This window comes from Pteronotus mesoamericanus, unplaced genomic scaffold (genome assembly GCF_021234165.1).
Source record: "Pteronotus mesoamericanus isolate MK-2021 breed Mesoamerican mustached bat unplaced genomic scaffold, CSHL_Meso_final contig_101, whole genome shotgun sequence".
In the NCBI taxonomy this organism is placed as follows: Eukaryota; Metazoa; Chordata; class Mammalia; order Chiroptera; family Mormoopidae; genus Pteronotus; species Pteronotus mesoamericanus.
The window spans coordinates 2875071-2896550 of NW_026555001.1; the positions used below are offsets into that span (position 1 = coordinate 2875071).

Genomic DNA, 21480 nt, shown 5'->3' on the forward strand with positions numbered 1-21480 from the left:
TCTTTCTCCCTCCCACTATCCCTCTTTAAAAAAAAAAAGAAAAGAAAGAAAGAAAGAGGTGTGGAGCCAATTGACCAGCAAGCAGAAACCACTTACACTTTAACGGCCTTATTTTCACAATTTCTGTTAATACAATTCCAGTAACTTCACTGGGTGTTTATTGAACTTCTGTGTGCAAAGTTCCATACTGGGCACTCTGGAGTGGAAAGACAGCAGGACAAAGTATCTGGTCTAAAGAGGATACAGTTTTTCATGAGATTCGGCTAGTACACAAAGAGTAAGCATGTATACAGGGGATTTAAATAAGTGGCATCAGGAACGAAGGAGATAGAAGAATCACTGTTAGTATACCACAGTAATTGTTATAGGCAGGCTCCACCAACGGAGGCTGAAATCAGTGGCCCTAAGTTTAAGGATAAATAGATTATTTTTCTAGTCTTCCTAAGAAGACTAGTATCACCCACAAAATATTTATGAATTACAAAAGGGAAAACAGCACTTTATAGTGAAAAACCTGGCAAGAGAGCGAGGTTGACATCACAGGTGGTAAAATCTGTTGACATGTACTCCTCTCTGGTATGCTTGCTAAAAATATATAACCTCAATTTGTTCATGAAGAAACATCAGACAAATCCAAATAGAAAGACATTCTACCAAATAATTGCTCCGTACTTGTCAAAATTACCTCAAGGTCCGGAAAGTCGAGGAAAGACTGAGGAACTTTCACAGAGGATGCTGAGGAGACAGGACAGCTGAATGCAATGGGGAATCCTGAATTCCTCAGACAGGACAAGGACATTAGTGGAAACATATATAGGTAAAATGCGAATAATGTGTATAGTTAGTAGAAAATGTAATAAAGTAAACAAATAAGTGGTATTGAAAACACAAAATGTGCTGTGGGCCCCAAAGGAGAAGGAGAAGGCCCAGGAAAGCTGTTGATAGAGGAAGTAGCATTCGAGAAAGGCCAAAGAGGAGGAAGAGGATTTTGAAGGGGAGGGAGGGGAATGGTATTCCAGGAGAAGTCTACCAAATGAAGGCTGGGGAAGTTCAGAAATGTTCAAGAAACTGCTAGTAATTCAATTTTATTGAAGCAGAGTAAATTTTGGGGAGATGAAGCTATGATTTGACAGTTTTTGACTGTCAAAGTGATGAATTTATGCATAAATTATGAAGAGGTGGTAAGTTTGAAATTTAGGGGCAGGGAATAATTTGAGGAGTCAAGTTCTGTGGCAGCCGCGTTGGGGTGCACTGAAGCAACAAGAGATACGGCACAGGGAGATTAGTTTTGAGATTGTTATAGTAGTATAAGAAATTAACAAGGACCTAAAACAACCAAAATTTTCCACTTACCTCATGTAAAGTCTGATGTCTTAGAAGACTCATATAGTTGCCCTAAAACAAAAATGGTGATTTAACTTTAGTGAATTTTTATTGCTTTCATCGACTGGATTCAAAATGTGTTTTTTCACTTACTATTTGATGCCAAATTCAGATATCTTTAGTTGGGAAACTGGCAGAACGTCTTCTCTTACTTCAGTCTGTGTGAATAGAGGTGGGAGAAAATATGTCATTCCTGGCAATACATTTCTTACAACGAAATTCTGTCAAAAAAATTATGAATATCATGAGTTTACTCTGTTATAATAAGATTTGACTTCTAAGTAAATGTGACCTTTTATATTTTTTAAGTATTTCTATTTTTCATGGCTTTAACTTCCATTAGAACAGGCATCATATCTTTAATTTATTCTGTGTCCTCCATTTCATTCCCTGACCCTTTCAACCTGTGGTACCTATTATGCCACGTGTAATGGTCTGAGTTGTCACCACACGGAAGCTAATGCTCTATTCCAGGCGCTACTGACAGAGAGTTTCATGGATCAGAGCCTTTTTGTTAACAGCATAACTCTGCTTACTATGCATCGACAGTGCCTTATACAAAGGACAAAATGTTTAAGTCAAACTATGAGTGGGTTATAAAGTATTTTCTGTTGTAACATCTCTGTCCAGTGGGCACTTGACTAAAATATCTTTTTAAACTCAATCTCAGCAATAGAAATGTAAAATCCTTAATATGCTTGTCTCCTATTGTTGCTGAGCATGTCATCCGTATTTCTTGGTAATATATTTTCTTTATAAAAAGTTAAGATAGTTTAATTGGTTGTGATATTTAATTTAAGCAAATTGGGAATTTTTTTACTTTGTGCTAACATCAATTTATTTGGTGACATAAGCAATCTTCAGCCAACTTGCTTTCAGCATTTACATCTTAATCATTCTTTCAATGCAGTGACTGTGATTTGCTGGTCAGATACTAAAGCTGAAGCTATTCTGTCAAGTATCTAGAAATACCTATCTGCATGTTACCTGGCCGACTTACAGTTATTCTTGGGTGCTGTGTATTAATGTACATGAATGATGCTGCAGGCTTATCCATATGGGAAATCCAGCTTAAGATAGTCTTGAGATCATTAATACCTTATTTCTGCATGAGCTGGACAGATTTTAAAAAGTCTGTAGCCTTGGAACAGTTTTTGTTATGATTAAAACTTTAACCTTGATCCATTAGTTTAAGAAATACACCCAAAGACAGACCTGTTGGTTTCTTGAACCACTTGGTGTAAAGCTGAAACAGCTCACTCCAGGCGTCACACGGAAGCTTGTAGCCTCATAAAGGAAAGAAGACACTGGTGTCTGTGTGGGCTGAGGGCACAAGCCCGCAGCCCGCGGCCCGGAGACAAGGCCAGCAGCAGGGCTGCTTTGCTTCCCGCCAAGGTCTCCGTGTGCTCGCTTCACACACGCCGCCAGGTTCTCCAGCTTTCATGACCACATTTTTCTTTCTGGTTATGGCTTGCATTTAAATACATTGTCTGTGAAAAGAATGCTCAGTCTGAAGAGAGTAAATGGGAACTCCTGTAAAGAAACACAGCCAGTGTTTGTCCTCGTTAGTGTTTGGGGAAAAGAGTTGTTTTTTTTTTAAATTAGTGCCAAGAAGTTTGCTCTGTAAACATAAGCTCTTTGGCTGCAGTCTCTCTAAGGTAAATGGTGCCCTCTTAATGCACACCTCCCCCACCTACCCTTTCTGAACAGCACCCACCAGGGACTTTGCTGTGCCAAGACCTCTGATTTTCGAAGGAATTTGCTCTTTCTACAATTACTCAGGAAAAGAAAGGCAATTTTCTTTCAACGATCTGACTCTCACTCAGTACCATTTCTGCCACACTGTCAGCCTGCTTACCAGAGTTCTTTAAAAGGTGCAAGAAGGATGTTAGTGGAAGGCTTGAACAGGATCCTGCTGCTCTGAGAGAATAAATTTTGATTCCTCTCCTTTTTTTATTTTTTTTTTTTAAGTTAAGGATCTTAATCATAATAGCGCCGCGTCTTTCAGAGTGAATGTACAGGAAGGGTTTTGTTCTGCACAATGGTTGGCCCGGGAGCTGAAGTTAGACACAAATTGTAAATGCCTCAGTGCTGCTGAGCCAGTTTGTAGCCCTGGAATAATGACTGTCATCACGGTGGCTGTCCGGGCCGCGGAGTACGGGCTGGTGGGTAAATTATGAGAAACACATGTCAGCGGTTTCTTGTTCTATGAGAACAGAGGTCTTGGAGGTGTCACTCAGTTCTGGAATTACTATTTGATTTTGCACTTATTAGTCATATTGCTATTCATGGATGGACCTGGAGATTATTATGCTGAGCGAAATGAGCCAGTCAGAGAAAGACAAATACCAGATGATTTCACTGATGTGTAGAGTCTAATGAACAAAATAAACTGACGGACAAAATAGAAACATAAGCACAGATACATGGAACAGACTGGCAGCTGTCAGAGGGAAGGAGGGGTGGGGCACTGTATGGAAGAAGGTGAAGGGATCAGCCAAAAAACATGTATGCATAACACAGAGACACAGACAGCACTGTGGTGACGGCCGAGCGAAAGGGGGTGGGGCGCGGTGGTGGTGGGCAGAGGGGGGGAACAGGGACGGCAGGGGGCCCCGCTCGGCCGGTGGGCGCCCGGGGCCATGTGCCGACGGTGTTCTACGGAGGTGTACGCTTGAAGCCTATATGGTTTTGCAAACCAGTGTCACCCCAGTACACTCAGTTAAAAAATCATTTTGCTGTTATTACCCAAGTTTATACCCCAAAATAAACTTTTATTACAGATTTCATGTAAATCCAGAATCACAAGCATTTTGTCATCATTTTTCCTTATTTTATTGGTCATTAGTGTAGAGTTTTGTTTGTTTTTTACATGAAATGTATTGTGTTGTGCTAAAGTAATCCTAATGAAGCATTATGTGATAATGGAAAGAAGTAAACTTAATGTTCACATTATCTTGTTTGGAGCAGACCCAGGAATTTCATTAATTAATAATACTTAGTGTCTAGATTAATGATACTTAGTGTCTAGATAAGGAGTAAAAATAACTTTTATTTCTTTAGCTCCCTCCTTGGGCCTGTGGATTCATAATGGATACAAATTCAGACCCAAAGAACTGTCCCTTTCAGCTTTGCTCTCCAATACGTCCCCCCAAATATTACACATACAAGTTTGCCGAAGGCAAGCTGTTTGAGGAAACTGGGCATGAAGACCCAATCACAAAGACTAGTCGTGTTTTACGCCTAGAAGCCAAAAGCAAGGTAAGTGTTTATAATCTCCTCTCTCAGCCCCCATTTACTGACGGCCTACTGTTTGTCAAGTACCGTGCAGTTGCTGGTAAATCAATTTTGTAAAGTGGATCCATTCCACAGTAAGACCCAAATGACTTCAGGGGATACATGGATTTTTTTTGTTTTTTTAAAGACTAAAAAATTTATAACCAGCACATCAAGCCCTTCATTTCAACAAATGCAAAATCGGAATATATGACGTTTAAATGACTGCACTCTACCTCTTAGAAAAAAAAATCATTGTCAACCACTTAGTGTATTACCTTCCAGATTTGGGGGGTTTTGTCAACAGAATATGTATGTTTAGGTTTGGTTTTGTTTTACAAACAATGGGATTTATACCGTCAAAGCATTGTAATTATTATGCCCCCAATGGAAGCTGTTTTCGGAGAGCGAAGGGGCCCTTCAGAAGGGCAGCAGCCGCTGAAGGCACAGGCTGCTGTAACTTTGCAGGCGCTTATGCGCAGCCGGCGAACCCGGGGCCCAGCCCAGGCGGGACCGGCTCCCACCCTGACCGCCTCCTTCCTCCCCATACGTTTTCTACCAGCAAGTATCCCTCTGTTTGTTTCATTGAAGTAGGGGAGGCGGCAAAGGTAGGAAAAGACCAAAATTATTTTAAGAAATTAATCTGCATCATTGTATAAGAATGAATTGTATTGAGAAGTTACACTGTTGTAACAAGTTTAGTGTGGTAAAGAATGATAACCAGAAGAGTTCCTCCTAATGAGATGACTCTCTGGTACTCCAAAGTGAAATTTTCAAAATGAGAGTGAAAAAAATAGGAGACACCCTGACTGGTTTGGCACGTTGGTTGGACATCGCACCACAAAGGCGGAGGTCGCAGCTTTGCCTCCCCTGTCAGGGTACTGCCTGAGTTATGGATTCCTCCCGTCCCGTCCCGGTGGGGCCATGTAGGAGAGGCAACCAATGGATCGATGTTTCTCCCTCACACGATGTTTCTCTCCCTCCCTTCTCCTCTCTCTAAAAATAAATTAATAAATTCTTTTTTTAAAAAAATAGGGAGAGCGGCTTGGCTATATTCTTTTCCTTTTGTAAACTAGTACTATTTCATTGGTTTCTGTAAGCAGGGTGAGAACCAACTCTCCTACCCTATTTCAAGGAAAAGAAGATTAGCAATAGTTCAGATTATCTTAATTTTGTGTGCCCAGAGAGTTCCTAGTTTCAGTCAGTTGGTATTGATGAATATGCACTGCACTGGGAAATAGTTACTTGCCCTAAAAGTACCTCAGGTGTTAAAATTTATAAAACTTACTTACAGCTCTTGCTGGGTAGCTGGGTCGGAGCGTTGTCCAGATGTGCTGGGCTTGAGGGTTCGATCCCTGGTCAAGGCACGCGCAGGAATCAACCCATGAATGTGTGGGTGGGTGGAGCAGCATGTCGATACCCATCTCCTTTCCTCTTTCTCTAAAATCAACCAAAAAATTCTTTTAAAAAACATATTTTTAAACATTTTAAAAAATAAAGCTCAGTAGGCCTTTGAAGAGGATGTGGGTGGATATCAGTAAGGTCAGTTCAAGGTTGCAGGTACTAATGTTGAAAATTCTGCCTACAGAGGACAGAAAAGCGAGGTGTTAAAACTTACTTAGTTTGCTTATTTGTAAATACAGGGTCTAGCACAAGTAATGCCCCTTTATAATTACAAAATCTTTTATTACAAGACCATAATCATGTAATTCTGTAACATAACAATATCACACTCAGGCACACCATATGACATTTTAGGTGAAATGTTCAAATTAAAACGATAAATTATTACACCAATATTATTACCCTACCAACCACACTCCAGCAGATGTTTTAAGATGAGAAGTGCTAGCGTGTAGCCCTAGGTACAGGAAGAATGCTAGGCTAGTATGTCTAACCTTAACAGGTATTCGGGCTTGTCGTAAAGGAGAAAGAAATTTTAGCACTGGGTAGTGGAGAACTCTCTAAATCACTTTATTGTCACGAAAAGCTTCATTTAACAAAGTGGATTCAAGTCCTAGTCCTGCTGCTCTTTTCTAGTTAATATCATAGGTCAGCAAAATAGCTGAAAATAAGTATCCGGACAGAATTTAGAGACCATAACTCTTTGTCTTAATTAAAGGATGTTTCTGCTCAAGATCAATAGGCAGGACACAAAATAGGGGATAAAACTGTTTTAAAATACTCTTCTTTATATGCATAGTAAATCTTCATTTCCAGGATGGAAAATTAGTACCGATGACTGTTTTCCACAAAACGGATTCTGAGGACTTGCAGAAAAAACCTCTCCTGGTGCATGTATATGGAGCTTACGGAATGGATTTGAAAATGAATTTCAGGCCTGAAAGGCGGGTGTTGGTGGACGATGGATGGATATTAGCATATTGCCACGTTCGGTGAGTCATCACGTTGACCCTAGTGTATGAGTGCCGGGGCACTGCAGCAGATACCCAAAATAACCGTCAGGAGCAAGAGTTTGTTCTTTCCATCTGTATTGTTGAAATTATGTTTTCCTAAACCTAGGCTGGTGGAACCCGATCCGGTAACATTAGTTGATCCAAAAAAGCAAAAGGGTACTTTTTTTTAGGATTTTGTACCAGATTTTTAGGATTTTTAGAATAATACCAATCTCTTACTTAGTAGCATTATTATTTCCATTTAATTGTCCTGAGTTTAGGTTTTTCTAAAATAGCCTCCTCTTAAGCTGAACTCTTTTCCACTGTAACTTCCATTTTATTTTAGCTGTGTTCAAGACACAAATATTATTTCTTTTCTGCTTAAAATCTTTCACCACCTCCCCATCTCCATAATAAAATCCAAATTTCTCAGCGCAGCATTTAACATCCCAGTGAGCTCGTTTGTCTCTGTAGCGGCATCTAGATCACTCCCCAGCATATCCTGGGCCCCCGCCACATGCATCCTACACACCCAGCCTTGCTACATCCTTTCAGGTGACAAGCTCTTAGCCCTCCGTGCCTTTGCACATGCTGTGTCTTGATGCCTTCAGGGAATTCATATTCTTCCTTCGAGACTCAGGTTAGGTATTATCTCTGTCTTAAGCATTCATGTTCCTGACTCACGAATATGCCCCTAACCTGACAAGTGGATGTTCTTTCCTCTGCTTCGGTGATACTTTAAATACACTTGTGTTACAGCAGCAGCACGTGGCTTGGTAGCTGTTTTCTCCCCCTACAAAATTATGATCTTCTCCAGGGGAGGGGATTTTTGCTTATTTCTATTTTTACGGCCTACATTTAGCACAATGGCTGGTAAATAGTAAGCAGGCCCTCAGGACATATTTGTTGAATCAATTTTTGATTGTCTATATCAGGGGGTAGCAAACTGTTCTCTAAAGTACTAAATAGTCAACATTTTAGGCTTTACAGCCCATATAAGGTCTCTGCTACTTATTCCTCATTGGGTTTTTTCCCCCAGCCTTTAAAAATGTGAAAACCATTCTTAGCTCAAGGGCCATACAAAAACAGGCCCCCAGGCAGATTTGGCCTACAGGCTATAGTTTGCTGGCCCCCGACCTATATTATTCATTTTTTTCCCCCACTAAAACCTCTTTGCCCTTTAATTTCAGGGGTGGTGGTGAGTTAGGCCTCCAGTGGCACGCTGATGGCCGTTTAACTAAAAAACTCAATGGCCTCGCTGACTTAGAAGCTTGCATTAAGACGCTTCATGGCCAAGGCTTTTCTCAGCCAAGCCTAACAACGCTGACCGCTTTCAGTGCTGGAGGGGTGCTTGTGGGAGCGTTGTGCAATTCTAATCCAGAACTCCTGAGAGCTGTGACTTTGGAGGTGAGTACACGCTGTCTCTAGCTATTTACAGAATGGGAGGTACGAAGCCACAGGCGGCCCTAAGGGATAAAAATCATGTTTCACCATAGCGTATGAGCCTAACAAAGCCTTTCAACACAGAATTCTAGCTCTGGGAGAGCGGCTGCAGTTATTTTAATCTAACTATTTACCCTTTACTTGCTCTTCCCTGACAGCGTTCTGGTAACATGGAAAGAACGCAGAGCACACTGTGACTGTAGAATGCCCACAATTTGAGGCTCTGTTGCCCATCAGCATTTCAGTTCTGGATTTGGGGGCTCCCTGTTTTTAGATACTCCATTCTTAAATGGTCCTTAGGGACAGTTTCTCTGCACTTTAATTGAAATATCTTGCTCCGTTCTGAAAATGCTCGATAGTCATTTCCTGATACCCAGAATGACGAAGTCATAGCCGCTCATTCCACCTCAGTCATCCCCCTGCCTCTTGGGTAGATACTGTAGAAAATACAGTGACTGGGAGGGGCATTTTTTAAGAATTTTTAGATTTTTTTTTTTTTTTATTGAGGGTATTGGGTATACACTGTGGGTTTGTATTAAGTAAATGTGTTAAGTAATCCTGAACTTTAAATCTGTTTTTTTAAATAGAAATGCTAATTGTAGAAGCCGAAAGACCTACCCACAAAAGTTATAATAGCAGAACTATTTACAATATAAAGAAAATGCAACTAACCTTTGACTTTTAGAAATTGGGAAGGAAATCAGATATGTATATGTAAGGATATTTATCCCACATTGCTTATAATAGTGAATGACTGGAATCCACCTATGTGCCCAACAACAGAGTATCTGTATATGAGTCAGAGCTCTTAATCAGAAGCAACAGAAACTGGCTCCAGACTAATTTAAGCAGAAAAGGGATTTATTAAAGCGTAATTGGCGAGGGTGGGTATAGAACTAGCCTTAGAGGCTGCACGGTCAGCAACATGTCCAAAATGTACCATGAAGCTCTCACTGCCACCACTGCCAGGCACAAGTCACCTCATACTGCTAGTGTTGCCTCTAGAAACTCAGTAGAGCTGTGGCAGTTTTGCCATAATAAATTCTCCGTGGTCCTGACTTCTTTGAGTCACTAGCTGCCCATTCAGAGTTTGGAGCACGTTATGTCTGACCTGGTAGACCTAAGTCCTGTGGTTACGTCACGCTGCAGGGAAAGCTGGGAAAGGAACCCTCTGGCATTTGGTATCTGCAGTGAAAGACAGACTCCGTCTCACAAGGTTTGGGATGCTCTAAATGCAGAAAAAGAGTTTGGATGCCAGGCAGCCAAAGAGAACTATACACGTCCATTTGCCCACTGTGCACGGTTAATGTTAACCTGAGAGAAAGTTGAAGTGCATGTTAAAAAGACGATAGGCTAAGTGAAAAAAGCAGCTGCCATTTTAGTAAATGTCAAACACTGGTTATAAACCAATGAGTGATTTTTCTCATCTTTCAACCTGGATATTGTCCAGGTTTTCTTCAATTAGCATTTATCTTTTTTTAATGTAAAAATGTCCAGCTGGTGAAGAAGACTTTATTTGTGTGTCGCTGAGTTTTTATTTCTAATTGTGGTAAAATAACAAAATCCAGCTCTTGACCGTTTCTGAGGGGGCAGTCCAGCAGTGTTAAGCACAGCCGCACTGCTACGCGGCCCGCTTGCAGGACGCCCCACTGTGCAAAGCCAAAGTGCTGTGCCCGTTCAGTAGCAGCTCTGTAGCCCCCCTGGAAAGCACCATCGTGCTTTGTGCCTTTATGAATTCGGCCGCCGTAAGGCACTGCCCGTGAGTGAATCACACAGTGCTGTCACTGTTCACAGGGATAGATACAGTGTCCTCAAGGTGCATTCGTGTTGGGGCACGTGTCAGAATTTCCTTCCTTGATAGCTAGCGATCCTAATAGATGTGAGGTGGTAGCATTTATTACTTTGACATAAAAATGTGTGCATGTGAATAAAAAGCACACAAACTGTGAAATTAGAAGATAAGCCCTTTCTTTTTATATAAATGTCATTTAAGGGGTCTGAATACCTTAAAGGCCAGTTATAAATCACAGGCCCTGGGTAAGGACTGAGCAATTGGTCTGGCTCCCGGGAATCTACACGGCTTCTTTTGCTTTGTTCTCTCATGCCAGCATGTATGTTCATAAAGTATATTTTCCTGAAACTCATTTTACCAACTTGTTAGTCAAAGGTTAAGTTTCTTTGGCCTTTTTTTTTTTTTTTTTTTTAGGCCCCTTTCTTGGATGTTCTCAACACCATGATGGATACCACGCTTCCCCTGACGCTAGAAGAATTAGAAGAATGGGGGAATCCTTCAGCTGATGAAAAACACAAGAACTACATAAAGCGTTACTGTCCCTACCAAAATATTAAACCTCAGGTAGTGAAAGATAGTTATGACGTTACTATCCAGAAGTGACAGAGAAGATAATCAGAAGGATACTTACCTGCGCTGGGGCCAGAATTCAGTAGACCTTTAGATTGTTCCTACATACAATACCCGAGCACTTTTGGCATCATGTCTGCTCATATAAGCTCATGGTCTCTCTGGTTAAGAAAAGGCTATTCTGGGTAACAAGTAGACTAGTACTGTAATATTATAGATCTCTCAAGAATATCAAATTAAAATAACATCTAGCACTTAGGGGAAAGAAATTGGAGGTCATTATTTTTCATTATAAGGTAGAAACGGGCCATAAGGAATAATATAAATTCTTTGTACATCGATTTTCTTGCAGCATTATCCTTCGATTCACATCACAGCTTATGAAAATGATGAACGTGTACCTCTGAAAGGAATTGTAAACTATACTGAGAAACTCAAGGAAGCTGTTGCGGAGCACACTAAGGACGCGGGTGAAGGTAGGAGACCACCTAGAAGCAGGGAGCATAGCGAAATGGACTATTACCTTTAGCATACCACTCAGAATACTACATTTTATGTACAGACCAAATCGTTACTCCATGATTTTGGACAAATAATTGTTTTTCTATGTTGACTACCAGTTGAGCCATACATTATAATTAAACCCCCTTCCATCATTTTCAAAGGACAGTATTAAAATAAGGTTGGGTACCAAAAAAAAAGTAAATTTAAATATCAAATATAAATTGGAGATGTACTATCTATCATATAGCCATTCATTTGTTTAATGGTACTACCTGAGCCATTATTCTTGGGAACCTCTAAAAAAACAGGTTCTAAAGTTTTTGCTGTGGAGCTTCAGTGCCCAAACTAGCGGCTTTAATTTTCTCTAGATCTTAGTATTGTATTAGACAAGAACTCTTACCTTTTTCCCTTGCCAAGACATGCCAAGACCTTCAGGACTCAGGGGGGCGTCCCCGGGGCTCCAGGCGCGCAGCTGCGCAGGGCCTCCTTCCCGGTCACAGCCTTGGCCATGTGGCCCTGCGGTCTCTTCCACCGCAGCCACTGGCTCCCCTCTGCCTTCCTGGTTTCTGAAATTTATCTTCTGCTTGCCCTTTCCCGTCTCTTTGTTGGCGGTGATGTTTTATGCCTTCATCCTTTCCTGTTATTTTAATGGATTACTTGGAAAAAGAGGGACGAAATAGGCCTCAGTCAGCCAAAAATGTTTTAATTGCTCCCTATGTTAACTCTTTCAGGCTATCAGGCCCCCAATATTATTTTAGACATTCAGCCTGGAGGCAATCACGTGATTGAGGATTCTCACAAAAAGGTATGTCATCCAGCCCCTTTCAGCTGACAGGTCCCCGGGTAGAGAGTATTGACCCCAGAGTCAGTGGCCGTGGCAGGGTTAGTGACAGCTGCTCTCCGACGGGCAGGTCTGTGGCTGCCACCCCAGAGGGCGAGAGAGGACACCGAGTCAGTTAGGAAAAGAGGCTCTCTAGTAAATGGAATTTAATCTTAACTGTCGGGAGCCATCCAGCTCTGTCCCAGATAAAAGTATCCCAGCCCTAAATCACCTGTTTCAGGGTTAGGTGAGGAAACTAGACAAACAGACTTAATGCTGGAGTTTTACCACAAAGGCCTTCAGTCTAATTTGTTTAATGTGTCTTTTAGATTACAGCCCAAATCAAATTCCTGTATGAGGAACTTGGACTTGACAGCACCAGTGTTTTCGAGAATCTTAAGAAATATCTAAAATTCTAAGATGTTGTATTCAATGGGGATTGGAAACGTGCTGAAATATTTCGTAGTTTTATTTGCTATTGGGTTAGCAAAAGTGAAGTTTTTTTTTTAAGTTAGTGAATAGTTTATAAAAATTTGCCTCTCTCCAAATTCTGTTAATGTACCTCTCACTTACACTGTTCTCCCTTGATGTATATGCCCCGTAACCTGGGAAAGTAGTTTTCTAATCATGCTCCTTAGAAGGACGTGGAGCAGGGGGCGGAGGAAGGATTGGTCACCGCAGAACCCCCAGCCCCCCGACCAGAACAGCTTTGTTTTTGTCTGTTTTACTAAAATTTTCTTCAAACAGTTTACACATCAAGGTCCTGCCTCTTTGCTAGTGAACATTTTTGGTGGTAAGTGGTGAGTCATCCTCTAGTTTCTGTGTCTGCATTTTATGGAATAAGAACACTCTTCACATTAAAATGCATTAGATATTTCTAATAATCTGCAGTCCTAAGGTGTTCTGATTATCTCTTTTGATGCTCTCTCAGTAAAGTTACGAGTTCCTGCAAGCGATAATTTTCTTTAAAACATTTTATTATTCTTTAAAAACATTTTAGAACCTTTCCTAAAGCAGTTACATTCAAGTTTATAAAGTGCACCCAGCAGCATGCTATACATGAATTTAGCGCAAATGCTTAGAACAGAATGCCAGCGTCTTCATCTGTGTCGCAGAGGTGTCTAACACAGGCTGTACAGTATGCCTAGCACACTGGAGTAGCATGCCCGATTGGAGACAAAGCATCTGTCTCTGAAATCTGATTGGTAGTGAAGGAGATTCTTCGTGCTGTATTCAAGGATGAGGCCTTCTCCCTTGTCCACTGTAACACCCTGTGTATCAACTTCATTTCCTTTGTTGGCCAAATTGGTACTTAACCTTATCCTCACTTTTGTGGGAATATTTGAAATAATTTCCTTTAGATTTAACTGTGATGATTCTCCAAAATTCAGAACCATGAGAAAGATTCTGTCTATGCCATCCATTTCTCTTGTGTACACCACGAAGTGGCTGTCAGTCCTCAAATAGCAAAACCATCCCCTGCTGAGGAGCAGCTCACTGTCACGAAGCAAACTTAATTCTTGATATAACGTTAATGCTGATCTGGGCTGAGTCTTTTGGACCTTTAAAAAAAAAAAAGGCATCAAGATAAATGTTTAATTCTAAGAGTTTTAAAAAACTGTTTCTAGTATCAAATAAGAAATTTCCCCAAAAAAACTTGCTTCAGTTTTGCCCCTTATAATAATCACCAAATTGTCAGTATCCATAAGTAGGGAAGAGTAGTCATTCATTTGACTACTGAGGGACATCGCAAGTGCAGGATGTCACCTTGTCATTGCAGTGTGTGCCACATCTTCGCCAGAGGTGATGTAGAGACCAAATTTGACTTCACGTTAGGAATTCCAAAACACAGGTCCATGTCTGAGTTAGTGGATATTTAAGCTGCCTAAATGAAGTCCCTTTCTGATCTGCTATAACTGGCCCCCCCCCAAAAAAGCAGCCATGATGGCCGCGGGCTCTGGGAACTTCTGGGGAACCGGACCCTCCCTGTTCCCTGCTGGAGACAACGTGTAGGTTGCCGTAACTCCAGCTGCCTCAAGTAATTAAGTTAGTGCTTTTTTAAAAACTGTTGAAATAACATATGTCCATGAAAAGAGATTTGGATTTATTTATTATTAACAACATACATAATTTGACGTTATATTTCCCTTGGTGTTTTTTTTTTCCTTTAACATTTCAAGCATCTTCCGTTAATATATAACTTCATAAATGTTACTTTAATGGCATAATAATGTTACATGTCTATACCATACATAACCATTCCTTTTCATTTCAAAATTCAAATTTCTAATATTTTCTTATATTCTTAATGCCCCCAAATTTGGATTATGTGTTTAGGATATAAATATCAGAAAGACAATTACTGTGTCAAAGAGTGTGGACACTTGACACATGATGCCAAATTCTTTTTAAGAGCTGTTGCCAAATCAGTGATAAGGTTCACTTCCTGGTCCTCCTACCAGCCGTGTTCATTGTGGCGGTTTTGGTGGTGGTGGTGGTTTGGGGGCAGGTGCCTGATGTGTAGTCTTTAATGAGTATCTAATGGATGTTTAAAATACGTTTATTCTCTGTTTACCAGGTACAAAAGTATTTATGGTACGTGTGTATGGTGTATGTATATGACTTGTCCAATTACTATTAACATTTTCTATAGCCTTAGATAATGCATGAAAAAGCCTAGTCCAGTGCCACTCACATAAGAAGGGCCCCATAAGTGTTAACTATTATTTTCGTCTACTTGATTTACCGCTTTCTAAAAGTATGTTGAAGTGTCCCTCTGTAACTGTGGATTTGTCAGTTTCTCTTTGCATTTCTGAGTACTTGTTTTATATACTTTGAAGTTCTTGTTAGATGCATAGATCCATGATTTATAGTGGAATGTTCTTTTATCAGTTTTTTAAAATTTGCCTTTGTCTCAATGCTTTTCATATTGAATTCTATTTTGTCTGCTATTAAATATTTCCACACCTGCTTTTTTGTAACTTTGCTTTTTTTAATAAGAAATGCATGTATACAGTATAAAACTCAATTATAAGAAGAGTATATAAATATATAAAATAAAAAGGTTTTCTTAAGTACCGTCCCATAGCTTCCCAGTGCCTCTGTCAGAGATAGACAGTGTTGCTGTTTATAAAGTCTTTCATTTTTATGTATCATGAAATAAGCCATTCTGTGCCTGTGCAAACATATATAGATGTACTTTTTCTGTCTTATACAAACAGTGGCATGTTACCATTCTGTGCTTTTTTTAGTACATGTTAGAGATGGTCTCTCATCAATGCACACAGAACCTCCCTCATTCTTCTTAAAGTTGAGTATTAGTCCATTGTGTAGGTTAACCATAATTGAATCAGCTAGTTGTCTATTGATACATTTAAATCATTTCTAAAGTCTTCTGCTATTAAAAACAATGTTTTAGTAGAGATCCTTGAATACTTGTCATGCACAAATATTCCTAGATACAGATCCTTAGGAATGAAATTACTCAGTGAGAAGATACTATGCGTCTTTTGCTTTGATAGTTAGAGCCGGGGGGCAGGCTTTCTTTCTGTTTGCATTTGTCTTCAATGTCTGTATTTTAATTGTGTCCTTCTGTTTAACTAAGTCATGTCAGATTTTGCCTTATCTACTCTGAGAGTTTTTATCTCTTAATAAGTAAATTTAACCCATTTATATTTATGGTTACCATATGTTTAGACATAATACTGTAGCCTAATTTTCTCTTTAATCTGTAGTTGTACTTTTATTTTCTTCCTTTTTAGCTTTTTATTGGATCAGTTGGTTATCTTAATGTAATTTTTTTCCTTCTAATGTTCTTTGAAAATTAAACAGTCATGTCCGTTCTTCTAATGGTCAATCTTAAAATTGTAATGGCCATTCTGAAATATATTTTAATATTTTATATCTCTTCTCTCTGCTGTCCAATGTGGTAGCCACGAGCTATTGAGCACTTGAAATGTTGCTCAATATGAAGTGGGACCCAGTAATGAAATTTTAAATTTCTTTAATAGTCACAGTGTTCAGGAAATTTGCTGAACTTGGCAAACTTGGTTGCCATGAAAACAGAAAATAGTACAGGCAAAAACTAAAGGCTGTGCTTTTCTCAAGCAGCTGCTTTGAATGACTTTTCACGTCTTCAGTTTCTTCAGGTATACAAGCTTGCTCTCAAGTCCTCGTTACCCTAGGCTGATCGATCTCCTTCCTTCATTCCTTCCTTTTAAGGGGAAAAAAGGAGGAAAGGTAGCTGGCTTGCTGACAGACCTCCATAAAATTTCCTTAATAATGCAGAGCTCTTAGTCTTTTCAGTGAGGAATTGCACATTCTGTATGATAGTTCAAATGACACACTTGGTACTAGTTTGTAGTTTCACAGTAACATGACTTGAAAACTGGAAGAGAAGTCTGTGTGATCGATTTAAAGAGCATCAGTTAAGGGTTAACTCATCTCCCGTTTCTGGAGTCAGCGTGAAATTCTGACTGGTACTTACATCAACATTCACAGTGTGGTAATCGGTGCCGGTGGGTAACCAGCTGTGACTGCCCTCAGAGAAGCCGGCATTTGAGCTGTTGTCCCACTGCATTGGTGACTTGGAGAGAAGGGTCGCCTGTGTCAAAGGACCATAAGGAGAAAACAGTGGTCTGGTTATTAAATGAAATGTAATGTGGCCATAATTTACTTCATGATTATTTAATCACCTCTATTTCTTAGCAGCACTTGCCTTCATTAGCATTCATAATGAAAAGGTCTTAACATTCAATACATAACCAGTTTCACCCTTTAAATTGGAAAATAGTTTATGGCATCTTGAGTTTGAATAGACAGTACTAGCTGGGCTTTGATACACGCTTGGACTCTGCTGCTTCTCCCTAAAAAATGAGTAATGTAGGACTTCAAAATGTGCCATTACCACTCATTCTGCTGTGATACTGTGATGAGGGTGAATTCAACATATGCAGCCATGTACAATGAGCCTAAATTCTACCCTCTTTTGTCCAGCCCAGTTATTACACATGAATACACATACACATTTAGGAGCTGAAATAGAAAGTTTCCTTTGACCAAACACAATTGAAAGCCAATAACACAAATTATAGATTCAAGATTATTCATCAACCCAGAACACAATTATGAGATTCATAGTGTCAAACAAAAGCAAAATATAAACAGCCCAAGTCTGAGGCCGTGCATTACTTTTGTTAACATCATAGGAAGAATCTTTGTGCTGTGGGCAAGTGAGATCTAGCAATACAGGCAAGCACTATAAATGACTATTCCTGAACATGTAGAGGGCATGAATAATATTCCAAACTCAAAACTGGTTCTCAGATTTTAGTATGCCTGAGAATCAGCTGGGAAACATCTTTAAAATGCAAATTCCTGGCCCTGGCCGGGAAGCTCAGTTGGTTAGAGCATCATCCAGATTCACCAAGGTTGCAGGTTTGATCCCCAGTCAGGGCACACACAAGATTCAACCAGTGAGTTCATTCATAAGTGAAACAACAAATTGTTTCACTCCCCTTCCCACTCCTCTGTCTCTCAAATTAAAAAGAAATCCAGATTTCTGGGCTCTCCACAGAAATTCAGTTGTGTCTCACTTTCATGTCTCATTTTTTTTTATTTCTTTTTAGAGAGGGGAAGGGAGGGAGAAAGTGAGGGAGAGAAACATCGACGTGAGAAACACGACGGGGGCCTCCCGCACGCCCCCAGCCGGGCACCCGGCCCGCAACCCCGGCGTGGGCCCTGAACGGGAGTCATACCCAGCGACCTACAGGTTTGCCGTGTGACCCCTGCCCCACTGAGCCACACCAGTCAGGGCCTTGTGCGGCTCCCCAGCCAAGAGAGCTGAGAATTCTTACTGTCTTTAACAGTAATAAAGAAAAGCAAAATAATGATATTTAGCGGTAGAATAGAAAAATAAATCTGCTTTGGCAAAAATGAGTATATGGTATGGTGCCTGGTTAAATTATATTAACTTACAATATCATAGCTTTCGTTGATATTTGCGGCTAAAATATTTCCCATTCCTATTTCTTCTCCGTAGTAAGTGATGGGGGTTCCAGGAAGTGTGAAAACAAGCATGTTCATGATGCTGACATATTCCTTCCCCAAACGAGAGGTCAGCCGGGCTTTGTCCGGGCCACCGATCTAAAAGGCATATAATTTTAACAGTGCAACTCTGTACACAGTTTTCCAGAAGATTTGCCATTTCACAAAAAGTTTCATCAGGTGAAAAACAAGGTTGGCACCATGGATACCCTGGTATCAGCAACGCTGGACTCGAGTCCCAACCTTGTTAGTTGGTGCACAACTGACCAACTTACTGTCTTGGCCATTATGATCAACAAAATAATATACTTCACAATGATACTGCAAATCAGAGGAGGTTTAAAAATAATATCTTTGCCCATTTGGATAAGAGAATATTTGACAGGAAAGGAAGCAACTTTTTCCCGTAGAGAACAGGACAAGGACAGAACAGGTGGACCAGACGGTGGTAGAACAACTTCCGATGTCTGTGACTTTCAGACTATTCAAATGTTAAAAGATAACTTTTATAAAGAAATGTACATAGCCACGTGGAAACTTTTTGTAAACTTTTCTATTTTTAAATACAGGGTTTCTATATTTAGTGGTCCCGTTACATGTTGTGACATCTAGTCCTTATCTGAGCGTCCATTTAAACCACCCAGCCATTCTTTCCACGCACCACGACTCAGTCTCACTTGCATGTGTGGAGCGTGGCACTTCGCAGCTTAAAAAGTACTTTCACACCTACGCTGTGTCTTTATTCCCCCTCCACTGCGGTGCTGTCAAGTATCATCTCCAGTTCACAAATGATGACACTGAGAAACGCGTCATTTACTCAGGTCAGGGCACAAGGCAGAAAGTAGCCTTCGAACCCGAGTCTGAGAGCAGGAACTTAGTTGCTACAATTCAGGAGAAAGGCGACTTTTTTCCCCTATTTAGATGTACTAAAATCATCTTTACAATTATCTATTATAGGCCATTGTAAAGTATTTTTCTACTGTTTTAGTCCTCACCAGAGGATAGGTTTATTGATTTTTTTAAGGGCAGAGGGAGGCAGAGGAACATCAATGTGAGAGAAATGTCAATTGGCCACTTCCTGTACATGCCCGGTGCCCACCCAGGGGTTCACACCTGCAGTGTTTTGGTGTATGGGATGACACTCTATCCAACTGAACCCCCAGCTGGGGCTTATTTTTCAATTTTTATGGACCGAAAATTGGGTCAAGTTTTGCCTCCATTTATTCTTTTCATCATCTAAAAGTGTCTGACAAGAAACCCTGGGATATTCAAGCCTTCGGGACCTAGAACACTCCCCGCCCCCCTACCCCACCCAGAACTGTTTGTACGGGTAGTTCACAGCGGTGGACAGAGATCAGGGCCTCCCACAGGATGAGCGGTCCCAGTCCCCTATGATACCTGAGACTTTCAGCATGTGAAAAAACAAGTGCTAAAACTACAATACGAAACGTGTGATAGGGGGCACTTCTGGAATGGTACAGTCAGGACCGCTAAAAATCTCCACCATAAAAGGAGACTGCTGGTGAAAACTAAAAATCCGCTTTTTTAGAACTCTGGAAATTAACTAAAGGCTTGCAACAATCCAAGGAGCATTTATTCAAGAAAAACAGCTGGATCTCAGAACGGCAAGCTATGTGTCATTTTAACCTGCCCTGACTTCATGCCTCCCGCCCTGAGATCTGTGATAGCCTTGGGAACCAGCAGATCTGTAACTACAGTAGCTGTGGCAGAACAGGTAGCATTCACCAAAAGATATCTGAAGAATGTCACTCTGACCTCTCTCACAGCTCAGATTTTGGTTTTTGGTTTCATTTTCTTTTTCCCTTTACCTGATCTGATTGAGAGATTCTGCAAATAGCCCCATTTCCAGGGCATTAGCCAAAAACTACCAGCAGCAGTTCACATGACACCTGCCTAGCGTAGTGGCACCAGTCGGGATAAGCAGAGACTGGCCAAGAAACCTGGAGGCTGGAGAACGGGACGTGCGTTAGGGGCACTGACTTATTCCTGGGATCCAGGAGGCTGCACCGACGTACACGGCTGAGCAGCTGCCCAGGGAAGACCTGAGGCTGTTTCAAGGCACTGTTTAAGGAACTGCCAGTCATGAGGAGGATTAACTCAAGAAAGTCACCAAAGAAACAGCAATAAACACTAAGGAGGGGCGAACGTGAATGCCAGAATTTCCACATTACATTTTTTAAAATACCCAGTTTTCAAAACAATAAAAAGAATACAAGCATGGAAAGGAACAGAAGAGTACAGCCCATGCATAAGGGAGGAGAGCATTCAATAGAAAATGTGGCTGAGAAAACCCAAACATAGCACTTACTAGATAAAGACTTTAAATCAACTATTATACATTTGTTCAAAGAGCGAAACTGTAGACCAGAGACATTGAAATAAAGAACAAACTGACAGTAACCAGAGGGGAGTGGAGAGGAGGAAAACGGGGGAAAAGGGAAGGGTCATCAAGGAACAAGTATAAAAGATCCATGGACAGAGGATTGAAGGTGGGAGGCAGGGGGCGGGGGAAAGTGGGGAGGGATAATGGAGACAGCTGTACTTGAACAACAGTAAAAAAATTTAAGGGAAAGTATGATGAACATGTGTCATCAAATAGCTACTCTTAATAAAGAGAAACTATGAAAAAGAACCAAGTAGAAATTTCAGTTGAAAAGTGCAATAAGAGAAATGATAAATTCAGTAGAGCGGCTTGACAAATTTGGACCAGCAGAGGAATCAGCAAAATTCAAGACAGATCACTTGAGATGATAGCCTGAGAACCAGAAGGAAAAGAAGAAAAATGAGAAGAATGTGGTCAGAAGCTGGGATGAGCCTGGCTCACTAAACAATCACCGAATAAGGGAAGGGCAAAGGTCACTAAGAGATGAACAGCCTTCGATTCAGAGGTGACTATTCCGTAAGCTCACCAGCACCAGAAATGCTGAGCAGGGCATGAGGACTCACCATCCAGTTAGGCCATTTTCCTTCTGGCATATGTTCCATCCAGGATGTGATAATCTCAAACACACCATTCCCAGAAGGACTGTCTAGCCCTGTGAGGTAATCGTTAAAGGGAAAATCTGCTTCTTGGATAAAAGGCAACCCGTAGTACATCATGGCACTGTCAACGCTGTCTCCGAAGGCTTCGGTCCCCATGAACCTGCAAGAGTCGGCGGGGTACAATGTTTTCAGGGCCTGGGGAAGTGCTGATAATCTGATTAACAAGAGGTGGGAGGTGAGTGCACGCT

At 40.8% G+C, this 21480-nt stretch overlaps 2 protein-coding genes across 4 annotated transcripts in view; one reads left to right on the forward strand and one right to left on the reverse strand.

Annotated features, from left to right (window-relative positions):
- Positions 1-15722, forward strand: part of PREPL (prolyl endopeptidase like) — a 36688-nt gene extending 20966 nt beyond the window's left edge. For all 3 annotated transcript variants that reach the window (XM_054567100.1, XM_054567116.1, XM_054567108.1), the window contains 7 exons: positions 4447-4644; positions 6880-7055; positions 8246-8462; positions 10705-10854; positions 11213-11336; positions 12096-12169; positions 12514-15722. In XM_054567100.1, coding sequence (XP_054423075.1) covers positions 4447-4644; positions 6880-7055; positions 8246-8462; positions 10705-10854; positions 11213-11336; positions 12096-12169; positions 12514-12603 — 1029 coding nt within the window. In that variant the 3' untranslated portion in view covers positions 12604-15722. The remainder of the gene's footprint in view (positions 1-4446; positions 4645-6879; positions 7056-8245; positions 8463-10704; positions 10855-11212; positions 11337-12095; positions 12170-12513) is intronic.
- Positions 13306-21480, reverse strand: part of SLC3A1 (solute carrier family 3 member 1) — a 31741-nt gene continuing 23566 nt past the window's right edge. The window contains exons 7-10 of the mRNA XM_054567128.1: positions 21197-21392; positions 18161-18328; positions 16671-16787; positions 13306-13746 (exon numbers count right to left, since the gene is read on the reverse strand). Of these exons, the coding sequence (XP_054423103.1) occupies positions 13306-13746; positions 16671-16787; positions 18161-18328; positions 21197-21392 (922 nt within the window). The remainder of the gene's footprint in view (positions 13747-16670; positions 16788-18160; positions 18329-21196; positions 21393-21480) is intronic.